Source organism: Quercus lobata, chromosome 9 (assembly GCF_001633185.2).
Source record: "Quercus lobata isolate SW786 chromosome 9, ValleyOak3.0 Primary Assembly, whole genome shotgun sequence".
In the NCBI taxonomy this organism is placed as follows: Eukaryota; Viridiplantae; Streptophyta; class Magnoliopsida; order Fagales; family Fagaceae; genus Quercus; species Quercus lobata.
Window position 1 is genome coordinate 8,148,247 of NC_044912.1, and position 17,821 is coordinate 8,166,067.

Here is a 17,821-nt window from a genome sequence, read left to right on the forward strand (position 1 = left end):
AGAAAGGGATATACAAGGTGGATGAAGGATACAAATTAATTACTAAGGAGTAAGATGGGATAGCTAATTATGGTTTGAATGGAATGGGTTGGAAAATTCTTTGGAAGCTAAAAATCCCATATAAAATCTGTATGTTCTTATGGAAATTGTTACACAATGGGTTACTGACTAGAATGGAGCTAATTAGAAGGCAAATAATTGCTAGCCCCAAATGTGTAATGTGTGATCAAGAAGATGAAACATTGGATCTTCTTTTCCTGTAATGTCCTTTTGCTAGAGCTTTATGGTTTGCCTTGCCTCAAAACATTCAATCTAATGCTATTCCATCTGTTCGACAATGGTTGATAACCACACTCGAAAAATACAAAGTAGGTAATGGATAGGAAGATAACATTTTTACAGATATTAGTGCCACTTTTTGGGTGATTTGGACCAACAGATATAAGGTTATATTTGAAAATAAAACTGCTGATGTTCAACAAGCCATTTCAAGCACCTAAAACCTCCTGACAGGATGGAAAACAAATTTAGATGATTGTTTCCAAATTGGTTCAACAACTGCCGTAATTGTTGGAAACTAGATTCCATGCCAAAATTAGAATTGGCAAGCAATAATAATAGTTGACACAAAAAAGCATTCGTACGAAGCTAATTGGAATGGAGGTGCCTTTGTGATAAAAAATCGTTTAGGCCAGTCCATTCGTAAAGTTTGTTATTCATGGCACTCCTGCAATGATGAGAACAACTTGTTATCCACAACCAAAGAAGCATTATATGAGGCGTGGATGCAAGGTTTCAAGGAGGTAATCTTTTTTCTAAAATCAAATCGAGTGAAGCTAATTCAGACACATCACTTGATTAGCTTGGAGAATGTCCCCATCATAGATGATATTGTGACATTAAAAAAGATAATTAAGCATATTCACATCCAAGTTACTCCACAACTGGTGCTCCAAGAAGTTCAGGGACTAGCAAACATGGTGATAATATGTTCTACAAGGCTCTCTTAGATGTGATTTTATTTGGCGGTAACAAAAAAATTAAAAAAAAAAGTGAAAATATTTCTTAGTTAATTTTCAGCATTCAACCAAATATAAATATAGAAAAAATAGTCAATTTTGTAGAAAAAAATGTTTTATGAAAACAAATTATTTTCTAGAAAAATTTTTCGGTAATAACAAATAACCAATCATGAAAAAAACAAAATTCGTTTTTATTTCTATTTTTGAAAAAATCAAAATTCGTTTATATTTTATTTCTATTTTTGATATGTTGAGGGTTTTTTTCCTTTCTTTTTTGAGAAAATTATCGGTTTATCACTGAGTTATGACTTCAACTTCAGATAAATTCTCTTCCTCTATATTTTTTTTTTAAAAAAAAATTCAGAAAAATTCTTTTATAAATGAGTTTTCTTTTTTGTTAAAAAAAGAAAAAAAGAAAGTAAAGATTTAGATCAACAGATTCAACAGTGGTGTAAGTGCCAAGAAACACTAACAAAAAACACCAAAAAAAAAAAAAAAACCAAAAAAAAAAACAGCGAAGGACGACTTCAGACCTGAAACCATTTTTATTTGTTTTAATCTCCAAAGTACATATATGGTTTAGCGGCAAATCAAGAAAACCCATCTCTTTTGGCAAGGTAATATTATCTCTCTTTATTGATCTCATCAAATTTTTTGGTTCATGTTCATGTTCTGTTCCTTCTTCTTTTCTTCATTTTTAAATGCTTTCTTTAACTCTTTATGCTTTACCTTTTTTGTATTATACTTAAGGATACCGAATCTGCTTCTGTTCATTTCTGTATATTTGGTTTGTTACGAAGAGGTTGTGTCTGTTAAATGCTAACACACCATGTTGAATATAATAGTATGGATGCAGAAACGAAAGTATAAAGTATAGAACACAATAACACACGAGAGTTACGTGGTTCAGTCCAACGGCCTATATCTACGAAGGAAACTCTAAAGGGCTACATCAATAATATATTATAGTGTAGTACAAATCCTATGTTACAATGAATCATAACATGTGTATATATAGTAGACTAAACCCTAGACTAATAGACTTCTAGTATAAGTAGGAGACTTGACTTGCACACAAAGTAGAATTAGGCTTGAGTTTATGCTAATGGGCTAATATATCTCTAACACCTCCTCTCAAACTCAAGATGGAAGTTTGATGAAATCTTGAGATTTGATAGGGTTAAGAAGATCCCTTGAATGAAGTTTGGCTCTGTGACGGTAGTTTGAGGAAGACAATGGTCTTACAGTGTTAATGCGACTTCTAATAGTGGCTTGATTATACCGGAGAGTTTTGACGGCAGTAGTAGGAAGCCAAAAAAGATGAACACAGCGGAAAAAAACACCGAGGAAGACAAAGATTACTCTTAAATATACCGTAAGGATAGAAAACCATGGCCACAGGAAGGTGACTCTGATACCATGTTAAATATTAGCATTGATACACCATGTTGAATATACTAGTATGGATGCGGAAGCGAAAGTATAAAGTATAGAACACAATAACACACGAGGGTTTCGTGGTTCAGCCTAACGGCCTACATCTACGAAGGAAACCCTAAAGGACTACATCAATAATATATTATAGTGTAGTACAAATCATGTGTTATAATGAATCATAACATGTATATATATAGTAGACTAAACCCTAGACTAATAAACTTCTAGTACAAGTAGGAGACTTGGCTTGCACACAAAGTAGAATTAGGCTTGTGCTTATGCTAATTGGCTAATATATCTCTAACAAATATCTGTCTTGTCTTTTGAGCCTATAAATTTGCATCAGCTTCTTGTTTCACCTTCTGGGTTCGCAGTGAAACCAATTTGATTGCTATCTTTTCTTTATTTTGAGAAGTGGGTGTTCTTTCATTTTGTTTATACTTAAGTTTCTGTGGTTATTTTCAAAGTGAATTCTATGGATTTCTTGATGTGGGTCTTGGACTTTGGGCCTGTTTGCACTTTCTGGAACCTGGGTTTTGGTTAATACAATAATACTTCATAATGGGTTTTTTATTTTTTATTTTTATTATAGTTGTCTGTCTACAGGGTCAAATCTATAATTGCCAATATGATTTGGGGGTTTACGTTACATACTTATATATTTGGTTGTCAACCATGCTTGTATGAGGAATTTGGTATTTGCTTCATGTTTCTAATTGATCTACTTTATGAACATGGCTTGCTTTTAAATCCGATAAGAACAATATCACTCACTGAGAAGTTTTTTATGTTGGTAAATGTAGGTTAATCAAGGGTGTGATATTTATTTTGTGTTTATACATCAAGGTTAGTGTTATTGTCAGCATGATTTGCATAATTTTTTCATGTACAGTTCACTTTTTTAATGTTTGGTAACTAAACAAAAGCAGCTCCTAAAGGTTTCCCAGAATTTTCAGTTTGTGTTGAAATTTATCTCTAGCATCCTATTTCTTATCAGTTGAACCGTATTTTAGTTGTGCTGAATTTGTCTGGGTCATATATTCTGTGATCTGAATTCCGTTTATTTTGTGGAGTACTAGACTATTGGTATCCATGACCCAAGTAAATGAAGTAATTGTGAATTGTGACAAGGCTTTGCTGAGTTGAGCTTAGTGTCTAACAGATTTATTTAGCTTTGAGCTTTCAAATGTCTTGATTATATGGACTATAACAAATTCTTTACTGGATATAGTTGCCTATATGAGATTCTAACTTTGCTGCTGTTTAATCCATCAGAGATTGGTAACATAATGGCTGCATCAGAAGCAAGAGAAACAAGGCAGCAAACAGCTAACTATTGCTTTGCCAAAGAAGATTCCAGGAGAGCTCCAAATTTTTCTTGTTCCCCATCTTCTTCCTCAAAATCAGAATCCGATGTTTCACCTGATAGTGCTGCAAATGGACCTGATCATCCCTCCCCAATGCTTACACCTCATAAATCATATTCTGATCCACCAACCAACATGAGGTGGTCGTTGAACCTGCAACCAAACTTTGAACAGCTAAATGCCTTGGAGGCTGAGCTTGAAGTTTTAAGTTCTGGATTTGTTAATAAAACTACAAAAATTAATGAGGATCATCAAACGAAGGCAGAAGTTAGTAATCAAACTGTTAAAGAAAATAATTTTTTTATGGAGAAACCTTGGGATTTTTCTTCCAGTTGTTTGAAAAATGAAAATAATACTGGAATGGGTGAAGTCAAGGATGTACTCCGTAATGATTCACAGAAAACTCGTAAGAAGAAAGACTTGTGGGAGTTCTGGTACTTAGATGACAAATTCATGGGCTTGGATTCTTTCAACTGCTTGGTCCATGAACAAGCTAAGAAGCTTTCTTCTGATCTAGGATCCGATTGGGTGGGAGCTGAGAAGACTGAAACCTGGTGGCGCATTGCTGGTCAAGATGAGTTGGCTTCATTGGTTGCTCAGAGGTCACTTGAACATATTGAGAATTGTGATCTTCCAAGGCCACAGGCCAAGCATTTTAGGAAGGGACTGTCTGCTCATACAGATCATTTCCACCATGATGAGAGTTTGGCTTCATCTTTAGATCAGACAATTAATAAGGGATTCTCCAATCTGGAGAACCGTGCATGGGAAAGTTTACTCACAGCATTTCAGGTAACACTGTAGATTGTTACTTTACACTACAGTCCTTTTGTGGTTTCAGAATCAACAGCACCATCATTGGTGCTTCATTTAGGTAGTGTATTGATGCTTAAGCTATTTACTGTCTTACTTACTATACTTTTGACCATATGAAGTAATATATGATGGGGTGCTAACTAAATGGAAACCTCACATTTTCACATCAATTATTAGTAGTACAAACTACAACGTACTCATCTAGATGATTCAAATTGTTTTAATAGAATTTAGGTATTGATAAGCTTAATCTCATGACCATAATCAATGTGTAGTGGTGTAATCAAGTCATTTTTCAAATAGGATTATCATTTAATTTAATTTAATTTAAATATGTTTTTTTAATCATCAGTCAGAAGGATGAAAATTTATTTCAAGGTCTTTGATTGTTACAAGGGTCCACCATTTTGCTGATGTTGTAGTGAGGATGTCCCCCCCCCCCCCCCCCCCTCACAGAATGATTAGAATCCACAAGTAAACACTATATAATAATTTCCAAATGAAATATGAAAGGATGTCATTTATTTGTTTTAAGCTGAAGTTGAGGGAGAGAGAGAAGGGGGGGGGGGGGGGTTAGTTTACTCTCACATGCAAAGCCTCAATAGACTTGGTTAAAATGGGGTGATAGAAACACAAAGTTTTTCCACGCTACAGCAAGCCAAAGACGGAGGAAAAATTGGATTGCGGGGCTGCAAGATTTGAATGGGGTTTGGCAGGAAGATAAAGAAGAGATTGAGCGAACCATCTTGGGTTACTTTGAAACCATCTACAAGTCCGACCAGCCAGCATGTTTTGAAGCTAGTCTGAGCTCAATAACCACTAGGGTCTCTACAGAAATGAATGAAGATCTGCTTGCGGATTTCAAGGCTGAGGAAGTATGGTATGCCTTAAAGCAAATGCACCCAACAAAGGCTCCCGGGCCGGACGGTATGTCACCAATCTTCTTTAAACATTGTTGGAATATTGTTGGGCCAGAAGTGGTCAATTGTGTTCTTTCTTCTCTTAATTCGGGTAGGATGCCATGTAGTTTGAATGAAACATATATTTGCCTTATCCCAAAGGTGAAATCCCCCCAAAAAATTACAGAATTTAGGCCAATAAGTTTGTGCAATGTGGTGTATAAACTAATCTCAAAGGTTCTTGCTAATAGATTAAAAAGAGTGTTGGGTGTAGTGATTGATGAGTCGCAGAGCACTTTTGTCCTGGGTAGACTTATTATGGATAATGTGCTTGTAGCCTTCGAAACCATGCATTGCATTGATCAAAGAAAAAAAGGGAAGGAAGCTCTTATGGCCATAAAGCTCGATATGAGCATGGCGTATGATAGAGTCGAATGGGTGTACTTGGAAGCTATGATGAGAAAGATGGGTTTTCATGAAAGATGGATTTCCCTAATAATGATGTGTGTAACTACGGTGTCCTACTCGGTGTTGATTAATGGTGAACCAAAAGGGAAGATTAATCCATCAAGGGGGTTACGCCAAGGTGATCCTATTTCTCCCTACTTGTTCTTATTATGTGCTGAAGGTCTATCAGCGATGATCAAAAAGGAGGAAAGAGAGGGGAATTTAAAAGGGATTGCTGTATGTAGAAGAGCTCCAAGCATTACTCATATGTTGTTTGCCGACGATAGCATAGTGTTTTGTAGAGCCACAAGGGAGGAATGTGATAGGGTGTTAAAAGTGCTTGAGGATTATGAAGGGGATTCGGGACAAAAACTCAATAAGGAAAAAACCTCTCTCTACTTTAGCACGAACACTAGTAGGGAGATAAAGGAATATGTGAAGGAGAAGTTTGGGGCTAGAGTTGTTCAGCATCATGAGAAATACTTGGGGCTGCCACCGCTTGTGGGAAGGGGAAAAAGAAAGGCTTTCAATCGAATCAAGGAACAAGCAGGGAGAAAAATAGCTTGTTGGAAAGGTAAGCTTCTTTCTCATGCCGGAAGGGAAATCCTCATTAAGGCCGTTGCTCAAGCAACGCCAACATATACGATGAGTTGTTTCAAACTCCCGGATACGTTGTGCAAGGAGCTGAACTCCCTAATGGGAAGCTTTTGGTGGGGCCAAAAAGATAAGGAAAGGAAAATGGCTTGGATCTCATGGGAGAGGTTGTGCACTCCAAAGGCGGAGGGTGGTATGGGATTTAGGGACTTAAAAGCTTTCAATTTGGCGCTACTTGCTAAACAATGGTGGAGAATGCAGCAAAATCCTGATTCCCTTGTCCATAGAGTGCTGAAGGCAAAATATTTTCCGAATAGTATGGCTAGTGAGGCGGAGTTGGGAAGTAGACCTTCCTATGCATGGAGAAGCATATGGACAGCGAAGAAAGTGGTTGATAGGGGATCTAGATGGTGCATTGGAAATGGGGAAGGGGTTCAGATTTGGAAGGATAGATGGATTCCGTCCCCGGAATTATTCACAGTAACAAGCCCGATAGGCGCCCACACGGGAATGGAGATGGTGTCGAGCTTGGTGGATGTAGAGAGGAGGGGTTGGGATGTGGAGAAAGTAAAAAACATGTTCCTTCCTCATGAGGCTGAATTAATCCTGAGTATCCCTATTAGTGTCAGACTTCCGGAAGACTCTCTTATATGGGCTTGGACCTCAAATGGAAGATTCACAGTCAAAAGCGCATACAAAGTGGCCCAAAATGTGCTGAAAATAGAAGTTCGCAGAGGGGAGGAAGGGGGCAGCTCGAACAGTACAGGTATGAGGGATATTTGGAAGATTGTTTGGCGTTTAAATTGCCCAAACAAAATCAAACATATGTTTTGGAGAGCATGTAAAAATATACTGCCCACAAAAATGCGTTTGAAAGCTCGGGGAATTGGGAAGCATGGGGGATGCGACATGTGTGGGTTAGGTGAATCATCTGGACATGCCTTGTGGAGTTGCAGAATGGCTGAAGCTGTGTGGTGCGGAACCAGGTTAAAACTCCCTTACTTTTGTGACCCCCCTAGTGATTTCATTGATATTGTATGGGAAATCAAAAACAGGTGTGAAGGGGTTAATTGGGATTTATTTGCAACTACTGTATGGGGGCTATGGAACAATAGAAACCAAGTGAGACATGGGGGACAATGCAAAAGCTATGAGGTGATTGTGAAGGAAGCTGCAGAATACTTAAAAGAATACCAAGCAGCAAACTTGTGTGTAGAAAACACTACTACACCTGAAGCGGTAATGTGGACGCCACCAAAACAGGGTTGGTACAAAGTTAACACAGACGGGGCAACTTTCGACGATATCAAGTGCTGTGGAGTCGGGGTGGTTATCAGAAATGAGAGAGACGAATTAATAGGAGCTCCGAGCAAGAAGTTTGGGCTGCCTTTAGGGGGCTTGGAGGCGGAGGCAAAGGCAGTTGAGGAAGGTGTGGCATTTGCATGGGACCTCGGTTTGAAAGACATAGTTATTGAAAGTGATGCACTGTTGGTGACAAACTCCTTGGAAGAACAGAGTGTGATGCCGAGTTCAATAAGGAAAGTGGTCGAAGGAATTTTGGAGGGTCTGAGGAAGTTTAATAGCTGGGATGTCAACCATACTCGTAGGAGCGGCAATATCGCAGCTCACATCATGGCTAAGCAAGCCAAATCTTTGAATGTGTGTAATGTCTGGGTAGAGGATACTCCACCCAGTATAGTTTTTCAAGTTCAAATGGATGTAGCCCATTGTAATTCTGTTCAAAGTTAATGAAAGTTGATCGGGCTGTTTATCAAAAAAAAAAAAAAAATAGACTTGTTGTGATTTGATGTACCGCCTTCTGTCATTTACATGAATATGCTTTCTTTATCTGTCAAAAAAGAAAAAAAAGATCCCATAAGACTGTTATCTACATCTTTTAATGATAAATTGCTGACAACTAATACTGCAGAAATTCAAGTCCAAAGAATGTGTTTCCTATATTATGATTATGAAGGGTTGAATCTAGGGGTCCCACAGAAAAAAGAAAAAAAAAAGGTGGGGGGGGGGGGTTGTTGACAGTCACATTCCTGTGTCTAATTCCCCCACCCCCAACCAAAAAAAAAAAAAAAGAGTTTTCACATACAGCCTGTAGTTGTCCTTAATATAGTCAGAAATCTTCATTAGTTTGTTAAGTTATTAAGTTGCAAGAACGTGAGTTTATGTTTCTTGACACCCATGATGTGGGCAAAATATTGGGATCCCTTCTAACACTTATTTCAAGTGCTTTTTTCTGGGCTATCTGTCCCAAACAAACAGAGGGAATTGTACTAAACTATTTGATTTGACAATAGCCATAGCTTTTTTACGCCCTTTAACCAGTGGGAGCTTTTCCCCCTTCTTCCTTTTCTCTCTTTTGTGGGCAGTAGGATTTGATTCATTTGAACCACTTCATCTGCCCCATGATGAGAGCTACTTTTAACTGTAGGAGGTATTTGAATTATTATCCATGCCATCATGTGTTGTGCACCTCCCATTTCTTTTTGAATTTTTTGCGTCCTAAACTAAGCCTTCTAATATCTCCAAGATCTTCTTAATTGTCTATATGGCTCATCTTGAAGACCACCCCTACTTAGTGTTCATTTGGATAACTTATTTTGGGCAGCATACTTCTAAAAGTGGAGTCCATTTTAATAAGTGAGGTTATAATAAGTTGTACCTAGGGAGGAGAAAAAAAAAAAAAAAAAGAAGAAAGAAAGAAAAAGTGAGGCTTTAAAAAGCTGTAACTAAATAAGTTGCCTAATAAGCTGTAACAAAGCAGTCATTCTTGTGGCTCTCCTGGTACATATAATTTAATTTATTGTTAATATTATATTATTGTGACTGATGATACCGAAAAATCAACAGTAAGTCACACGGCCTCATCTTGAAACAATACTTACAAAACGAAAAGAAAAGACCTAACAGAGAGCACCGGTATGGTGCCGGCCAAATACCCTCCGAAAGTCAAGTTAGAACTTCTCACAACTCTAGAGTACCAGAGTGGGGGTGAATTATGCGTACCTTGGTTAGTGAGGGTATTGGGGCTTTTATAGTAGTAGAGGGTTGACATCTTTTCCTTGGTTTAGAAGTCTTTTCCTTATAGGAGTCCTTATGAGCGTATTTTACGGAATCCTTTCCTTTTAGGAGTCTTTCTAGACGTGGGGCACAAGATATTTCCTTGTATACGTATGCGTGGAGGCCAAGTTTAGGTTATATCAGAACTGTCAGTCTTGTGCATACCCTTCAGCTTAATGTCGTCAGCTTTCCATCTTTGCCCTAGGTTGACCCCGTCAGTATAGAGCCGTAGACTCCATATTGTTGATATGTGTTAGTGGATACAAGGCTGACGGGTGTGTTTGGAACGTCGCTCTACGCCTCTATATCGGTGAGTATATTTACAATATTATCCTTATCAACTGCTCCTTACTCTATAGTTCCGCCAGTTTAAGCTGGCGGATTATGGAGTTGAACTTTATTTATTAGTTTTCTTCTCCTCAGGAGAGAGGGAAAATCATTTATGGGCGATTCCTCTAGCAGCCTTTATTTAATGCTTGGACACGTGGCGCAACTCAATTGGCTCCGCTCCTGGACGAGGGTGTCGCTTCTTCTTCTGTGCATATCCTCCCTTATATATATCTTGCCTCTCCCCTCATTTTCCTCCATTTTACTACTGTTGACTGTCAGAGCGAACCCGTCACTTGGGAGAACTTTGCCCGCGTCATCTTGCTTTAGCTAAGAACGTCATCTTCCAAGAATCCGTTAGCTTTACTTGGTAAGTTACCCTTGCTCTTTATTACCTTCTGTTTTTTACCTTCATCCTTTTCTTTTGGCTGTGAAAATTTATATACTTTTTAGAAAGGTCGTCAACTTAGGTTCTTAGAATGCCTCCGTAGCATGTAGGTAGTCAGATGTCTAGAGAAGTGACGAGTGAACAGTCGTCATTCCGCGATGGAGCAGGCTACGACGAGGTCTTCTCGTCAGGTTAGGAGCCCGAGGAGGGCTTCTCTTGGTCGTCAGAGAGGAAAACGTCAGCCCAACCTTCTAATGAGGAATTGGAATGTTATAGAGGGGAAGATGAGGGAGTGATATGTAGTGAGGAAGATGAGGGAGTGATGAGAAATGAGGAAGATGAGGTGGAAGAAAGAGAGAGTGATGGGGATAATAATGATGGTGACGAGGAGGCTTTAGATAGCACCTCGGGAGCCCCTGGAGACGACCGTCCTTTCATCCTCCCTAAGATATGGACCGTTAATGACTTTTTGCCGACGATGTTGGACAAAGTCTTTAAAACCTTACAAGACCGTTACTAGATTCTAGACGACATCCCAATCTGTCTCCCTGGGAAGTTTGAGATGTGCTACTCGGGGAAGACTACGGACGTTGGCATGTATGATGCAATGTTTGTAGCAGGATTGAGGCTGCTGTTGACGGCTACCGAGGATACTGCTAAGTAGAGGAACAGCTCTTCCCTAGGCTGGGAAGGGCTTAGCAACGGGGGAGACGAGAGGTAGGTCTTAAGGTCCTCGAATGCCTGTTGACACTCGGTTGTCCACTCAAAAGATTTTTTCAGCGTGCGGAAGAAAGGAGACATTTGTACGTTGCCCGTGACATGAACCTGTTTAGGGTTGCTATTTTGCCGTTAAGGCTTTGTACTTCTTTTACATTCCTTGGGGGTGCCATCTCCATTATGGCCCAGATCTTTTCTGGGTTGGCCTCAATTCCCCTCTGAGACACCATGAAGCTCAGGAACTTTTTTGCTGTTACTCCGAAGGCACACTTTCCAAGATTGAGCTTCATGTTGTAGGAACGCAGGGTGTCAAATGTTTCCCTAAGGTCTTCCAAGTGATCTTCCTTCCTTCGGCTTGTTACTAGCATGTCGTCAACATAGACCTGGATGTTTCTCCCAATCTGTGTGCGAACATCTTGTTCATAAGCCTTTAATATGTTGCGCCTGCGTTTTTTAGGCCGAATGACATCACTTTATAGCAGAAGAGGCCCTGGCTGGTTACGAATGAAGTCTTCTCTTGATCAGCTTCATGCATTCTAATTTGGTTGTAACCTGAAAAAGCGTCCATGAAACTTAATAACTGGTGTTGAGCCGTAGAGTCAACCGGGACGTCAACCCGTGGGAAGGGGTAACTATCTTTGGGGCATGCTTTGTTCAGGTCGGTGAATTCTACGCACATCCTCCATTTCCCATTGGCTTTCTTGACCATCATCATGTTTGCCAGCCAATTGGGGTAGTAAACTTCCCTAATGAAGTTTGCTTCTTATAGCTTGTGAACTTCTTCTGCTATTGCTTGATCTCGTTCTAGGGTGAATACCTGCTTCTTTTGACAGATGGGTGGAAAGGAGGGCGACACATTCAGTCTATGCACCATGACTGAAGGGTCTATTTCTAGCATGATCTCATGGCTCCAGGCAAATACATCCTGGTTATCCCTGAGGAAAGTCGTGAGTGCTTGACGGACCGTTAGGCTGGTGAGGGTACCGATCTTTGTCGTTTGGTCAGGCTTGGAGTTGTCAAAAACTATCTCTTTAAGCCTTTCAACGGGCTCTGTCACTATCCGGTGTTCTTTTATATTCATGGCCTAGAGGTGGTCATCCATCTCCATCATAACTACGTAACATTCACGTGCCGCCACTTGATTTCCGCGTACCCTATAATCTGTAGGGAATTTGATCATTAGGTGGTTGGTAGAGGATGTTTCACCTGATAGGAGTCCTTATGAGCGTATTTTACTGAATCCTTTCCTTGTAGGAGTCTTTCTAGGTGTAGGTCACAAGATATTTTCTTGTATACGTATGTGTGGAGGCCAAGTTTAGGTTATGTTAGAACCGTCAGTCTCGTGCATACCCTTTAGCTTAATGTCGTCTGCTTTCCATTTTCGCCCCAGGTTGACCCCGTCAGTATAGAGCCATGGACTCCATACTGTTGATATGTGTCAGTGGTACAAGGCCGACAGGTGTGTCTGGGATGTCGCTCTACGCCTCTATATCGGTGAATATATTTACAATATTATCCTTATCAGCGACCATGAGTTAATAAAACCAGTTAGATGATCTAAAGAAAGAGATAACTGATTGCTACAACAAAATTTGTTTTATCCATCTCCCTCCTATATCTGTTGTGTGACAAATTCTTCATTCTTTAAAGGGGTCATCAATTACACCTAAGTGACCCAAGTATATGTATTATACTAAATTTCAATCATAGTATATGTCCTGTGCCATAAATCATGCTGGATTATTTTCCAAGTTTATGAATATATCCTTTTTTTCTTTCCAAAATTATAATGAACTCTCAGAAATTATATTGTTCCAACTGGTTTCCCTATTTCATAGGGATGTCTCAGAATCCCATAATTATGCCTGTGGTAAGGTTTTAAATGTTAATGCCATTACTTTCCCTAGTGTCATTGCCTTCTGTGTACCTTTTGTTAGTGTGCTGTAAAAATTATTGTCATATTGAGTTCAATTTATCGATGAACAATGGTACATATGTTTGCTCCAGCCACAGTATTGGTAATAGTACTACCAAGGTTGCGCCAGATGATGATCCTAGCAAGACAGAGTTGTTGGAGGCACTATGTCATTCTCAAACACGAGCAAGGGAAGCTGAGAAAGCAGCAGAGCAAGCCTATGCTGATAAGGAGTATGTTGTTGCACTCTTTTTCAAACAGGCATCACAGCTCTTTGGTTCCAATTGCTGCAGCTCGAGAACCTGTGCCTCCAGCTTAAGAACAAAAACCAACCTATCTCTGGTTTTTTTCCGTCTGGCTTACTTTGGTTTCCACACAGGGACAGACAGACAAAGAAGGATCAGCACAAGGCTGGAAAGAGAAGGCATAGTAAACGAAGGAGTGAGATTAGAAAACGTGCTGTTGCTTTTGCAGTGGGGTTGGGTCTTGCCAGTGCTGGTTTGCTCCTTGGTTGGACCATGGGATGGTTGTTTCCATCTCTTTAAATTGATCCTTTATTATGGCTGTCAATAGTACTCATGCCATTTGCTATCATGCTACAAACGGAATTTGCTCTTCATGTTCATAATTGGGCTACATGGGGATGCACGTTTCAGATTGGTGACTTTTTTTTCAAACTTCTGTAAGTATTAATGCAGTTTGGATTTATTTACTGTGTATATTAAGTACATAATTTGTGCAAATTATGTGACTAGACATAAATATGTATATAATTGAGTAAAAAAATTTTAGATTGGATTATCTGTCTTTTATTTATTATTTACTATGCATTTCCCAAATGGTTTGTAAGCCATGTCCTAATTTAAACATCTTAGTTTGAATGCAATTTTTTTGTCATCATCATGTTCATAATGTTCACTTACCTTGATGTTCTGTATAATATCTCTTGGCTGAATTTTGGAGTCTGTTAAAAGCTTGTTACAAGCTTAAGAGTCCAATTCAAGCTTTAGCAAGAGCTTAAAGGCAATTCTCTTACATCATTGGCTATATTTTTCTTTTCCATTTTACGGATAATGCTTTGAGAGGTTATGAACTTATAATACTGCAAACAGGGTTTATGGCCTCCCTCAATGATTCTTGAGGTTTAACTCAAGCTCTTGTAAAAACCATCTAGCTGGAGTCAGCTTGTTTGATTAGAAAACAAGCCAAAATTAGCTTTATTTGGCAGCAAATCCCAGTTGCTTATATTCATTTTGTTTTTTGTAATTCAATAGTTGGAAGAGAGGAGATTTGAACCTCGGATACCTCCTTTGGAAACACTAAGAGGTAGAGGTACTAGTTGAGTTACAAGCTCTTGGCATTCATTTGTAACTATTTCTTTGCTTATTCAATTGGAGGGGTTTGTTTCCCTTCAAAAATCTTATGCGCAGAGCATAAGCAATGATAGCCTTTCGGACCTTTTACTGAAAGTCGTAATAAAATTCAATGGCATCTGTATATATAATACACGCCACACTAGTTGTAGACCTATATAATAGCCTTGTATATGTATAATGTATGGATGTATTTTGCATAGTCACAGTTTCATACCTAATTGAGGAAAACAAAATTGAGGAGAAACTGCCCTCAGTGGTGTCTTATATACTCATTGACCGAGCTAGGAATTTGTGTTTTAGGGATGAATAAAAATTTGATTAATAACCTAAAAATTGACAAATTGCGTAAATGTTGACAAATTTTTTTGATATATTTAACCTGTTTTTAATTTTTAATATTAGGCGCTCTAAAAGTACAAAATTAAACTATACTACAAATACTGAAAATCTTAATTTAAATTTCATATTATTAAGCTTAGGTACTGTGGGTTCCCATTTTTAAACAAAGTGAATGCAATCACACATTCTCTATTCACCCACCACCACACATTCCCTTAAGCATATGCAACCAATTAAAATTAGGCACATGTAATACCTAAGAGCCATGCATGGTGACACATGTTTTGTACATTAAGCCTAAATTGGCCACATGGCTGGCCATGTAAAGGTCTCATTCCCATCTCCTTTGGTTGATCTTTTTTCTTAAGGAAAAAAAGAGGGAGGAAGCTCTCTTAACTCTCTATTCTCAAACCCATTCCCATCTCCTTTGGTTGATCTCTTTTCTGAGAAAAAAAAAAAGAGAGAGAGGGAGGAAGCTATCTTAACTCTCTCTTCTCAAACCCACTGGTCCAGTAGCAAGGAATAGAGGTGTTTGCGGTGCGGTGTGGTGCAATTTTAGGCCATTTTTAGCGCTGAACTTTGCGATTTGGTTGATATCTTTTTTGAAGGAAAAAAAGAAAAAAGAAAAGAGAGAGAGAGAGAGAGAGAGGGAGGAAGCTCTCTTAACTCTCTCTTCTCAAACCCACAGGTCCAGTAACAAGGAATAAGAGTGTTCACGGTGTAGTGCAGTGCATTTTTGGGCCATTTTTAGCATTGAACTTTGCAATGCGGTTTAACCAAAACCATAACCACTTCGCACCTTATCTTTGCAATCACATGTGCGGTGCGGTTTAGAGTTTAGCCAAAACCATAACCGCATTGCACCTCATTTTTGCGGTCACATGTGCGGTGCGGTGTATAAGATACGGTTTGAACGGTTTGAAGTCGGTATATTTTTCAAATTTTGGGCTTTTCCTACCTAGCCCAAAATTGATTTTTCCCGGGCCAAGTTCTAAATTATTGAGTTAGCTTTTCTTTATTTTGGGCAGACTTTCCTAAGCTAGGGTTATCAAACTATTAATAATATATTTAATATTAAAAATAATTATATTAATATATAGAGAGGGTGCGGTGTGGTGCGGTTTGTGCAGTTTTCTTATTATAAAACCATAAACTGCACCATGCTATGCGGTGCAATATTGCTTGTGGTGAGGTGTAGTTATGCCATTTTGCAAACAGTTTTGATGCAATTTTTGCGTTTTGGTGAACGCCCCTAGCAAGGAAGGTTAATTCCTTCAAGTTTTCTCAATTGTTGCTTTTAAAGACTTAAGCTAGACAATTGGTCATTTAATTATACATTTATTGGGCTAGTTACTTTTATTTTTTATTTTTATTTTATTTTATATATATAAGATAGAATTTCTATTCTAGCTTAATCTAAGTGTATATGTGTACGAAACTCCCTCTTGAAGACTTGAACCTTGACCCTTGCCCCTCATACCTCACAAGCACTTATACTTGTGGAGTGACTATCGCACCAAAAGTGTGCAGTGGTGCCAGTTTCTTATCTATTCATATACTTTCCTAATGCAAACTTGAAAATCAAAGTTTCCTTTTAAGTCATGTCTTCCTCCATTAAATCTTAAAACCAAATTTGAATCTCATTTTAAATTGTTCAGCCATAATATGTTAGAAATTTGCTAAGAAGATTACTAACAATCAAGTGAAACCTAAATTCATTAATTAATGAGAAAATCAAGCTATCTAAATATCTCATAATAATTTAAACTTATCCTAAATAATTTTAATTCCCTACATTCATGGGCTATGTTGTCATTTGCTTCCTTATTTCTTTCCCACTCCTTTTAACTCAATCCCCCAAATGATTGGATTCAATTTCTCTCATTAAATTTTAAAATGTGAAACCTAATTTTTTTAGTGCACAGGCTAAAAGAATTTTCCATAAATTTTAAAAACGTGAATTTCACTTTCACTTGTACATAAAGTATTATTGCTACTTTTTTTTTTTGGAACTAAGTATTTTAACACACACATACACGGGGAGAAGGGAGAATGTCTTAAAGAAATTGGCAGTGATGAAGAAGGTCTTAAGGAAATTGACAGTGGTGTATATCCAAAAGAGTCTACTTATTCCTTCTTTGTAAAGTCAAATATCTTATATTATGATTTTGACTTTTACTTGTATGGAAAGTATTGATGCTATTAGTGTAATTAAGCCCTGTTTGATTATCATTGGAGGTGGAATCATTTTTTGAACTCATTTTTTATTTCTCAAATCTTGTATTCATTTTCTCTACCCAACCCATTTCATGTTTGGCATTATTTTCATGTATATTTTTTTTTTTTTTTTTTTTTTTTCACTTTATATTTTTCAATTAAAAATTCGACACAATAGTGTGTGTGAGTGTGTGTGGGAGAGAGAGAGAGAGAGAGTGTGTGTGTGTGTGTGTGTTTTTTTGATTGATGGGACAAGTCAGTGTTAATGGGACCCACATTTTTTTTACGAAAATGCCACTGTATCTGTTTTCAAGAAAATGAAAATACCAAAAAATTGTATTTAGTTTTTGTATTCAATTCTTTTCTTTTCTTTTTTTATATTAAAAATGATAACTGAATACAAATATAAACCCAAACAAGTTTTTTGATGGTAGGTCCCATGAAAAAATGAAAATGAATACATAATACACCCCTTTTTTTGCTCAAACAAAACAAAATACACCCCTGTTTGGTTTGAGCAAAAAAGGGGTGTATTCTGTATTCATTTTCAGTTTTCATGGGACCCACCATTAAAAAACTTGTTTGGCTTTATATTTGTATTCCGTTTTCATTTTCAGTATCCAAAAAAAAAAAAAGGATTTTCACTTTCTTTTTTTCTTTTTTTTTTTTAAAAAAAAAAAAAAAAAACTCATTTATTAAAGAATTTATTTGAAGTTTTTTTATTTTATTTTGAGGAAGAGAATTTATCTGAAGTTGAAGTCATAACTCAGTGATAAACTGATAATCTTCTTTAAAAAGAAAGAAAAAAAAAAAAACCCTCAGCTTTTCCCTCCTCACTGTCTACTTATCAAAAATAGAAATAAAATAAAAAAGATTTTTTGATTT

The 17,821-nt window shown here is 37.7% G+C and overlaps 1 protein-coding gene across 1 annotated transcript; it reads left to right on the forward strand.

The window, feature by feature from the left end:
- The first annotated feature begins 3,748 nt into the window (after nucleotides 1-3,748).
- Nucleotides 3,749-8,331, forward strand: LOC115961147. Its single transcript, XM_031080178.1, has 2 exons — nucleotides 3,749-4,618; nucleotides 5,359-8,331. Exons 1-2 carry the CDS (start codon nucleotides 3,749-3,751, stop codon nucleotides 8,329-8,331), a joined length of 3,843 nt encoding a protein of 1,280 aa, XP_030936038.1.
- Nucleotides 8,332-17,821: the final 9,490 nt, after the last annotated feature.

Coding starts and splice junctions, on each gene's coding strand:
- LOC115961147 (XM_031080178.1), top strand. CDS start 3,749: ATGGCTGCATCAGAAGCAAGAGAAACAAGGCAGCAAACAGCTAACTAT. Junction 4,619..5,358: donor GTTTACTCACAGCATTTCAG/GTAACACTGTAG, acceptor GGGGTTTGGCAG/GAAGATAAAGAAGAGATTGA.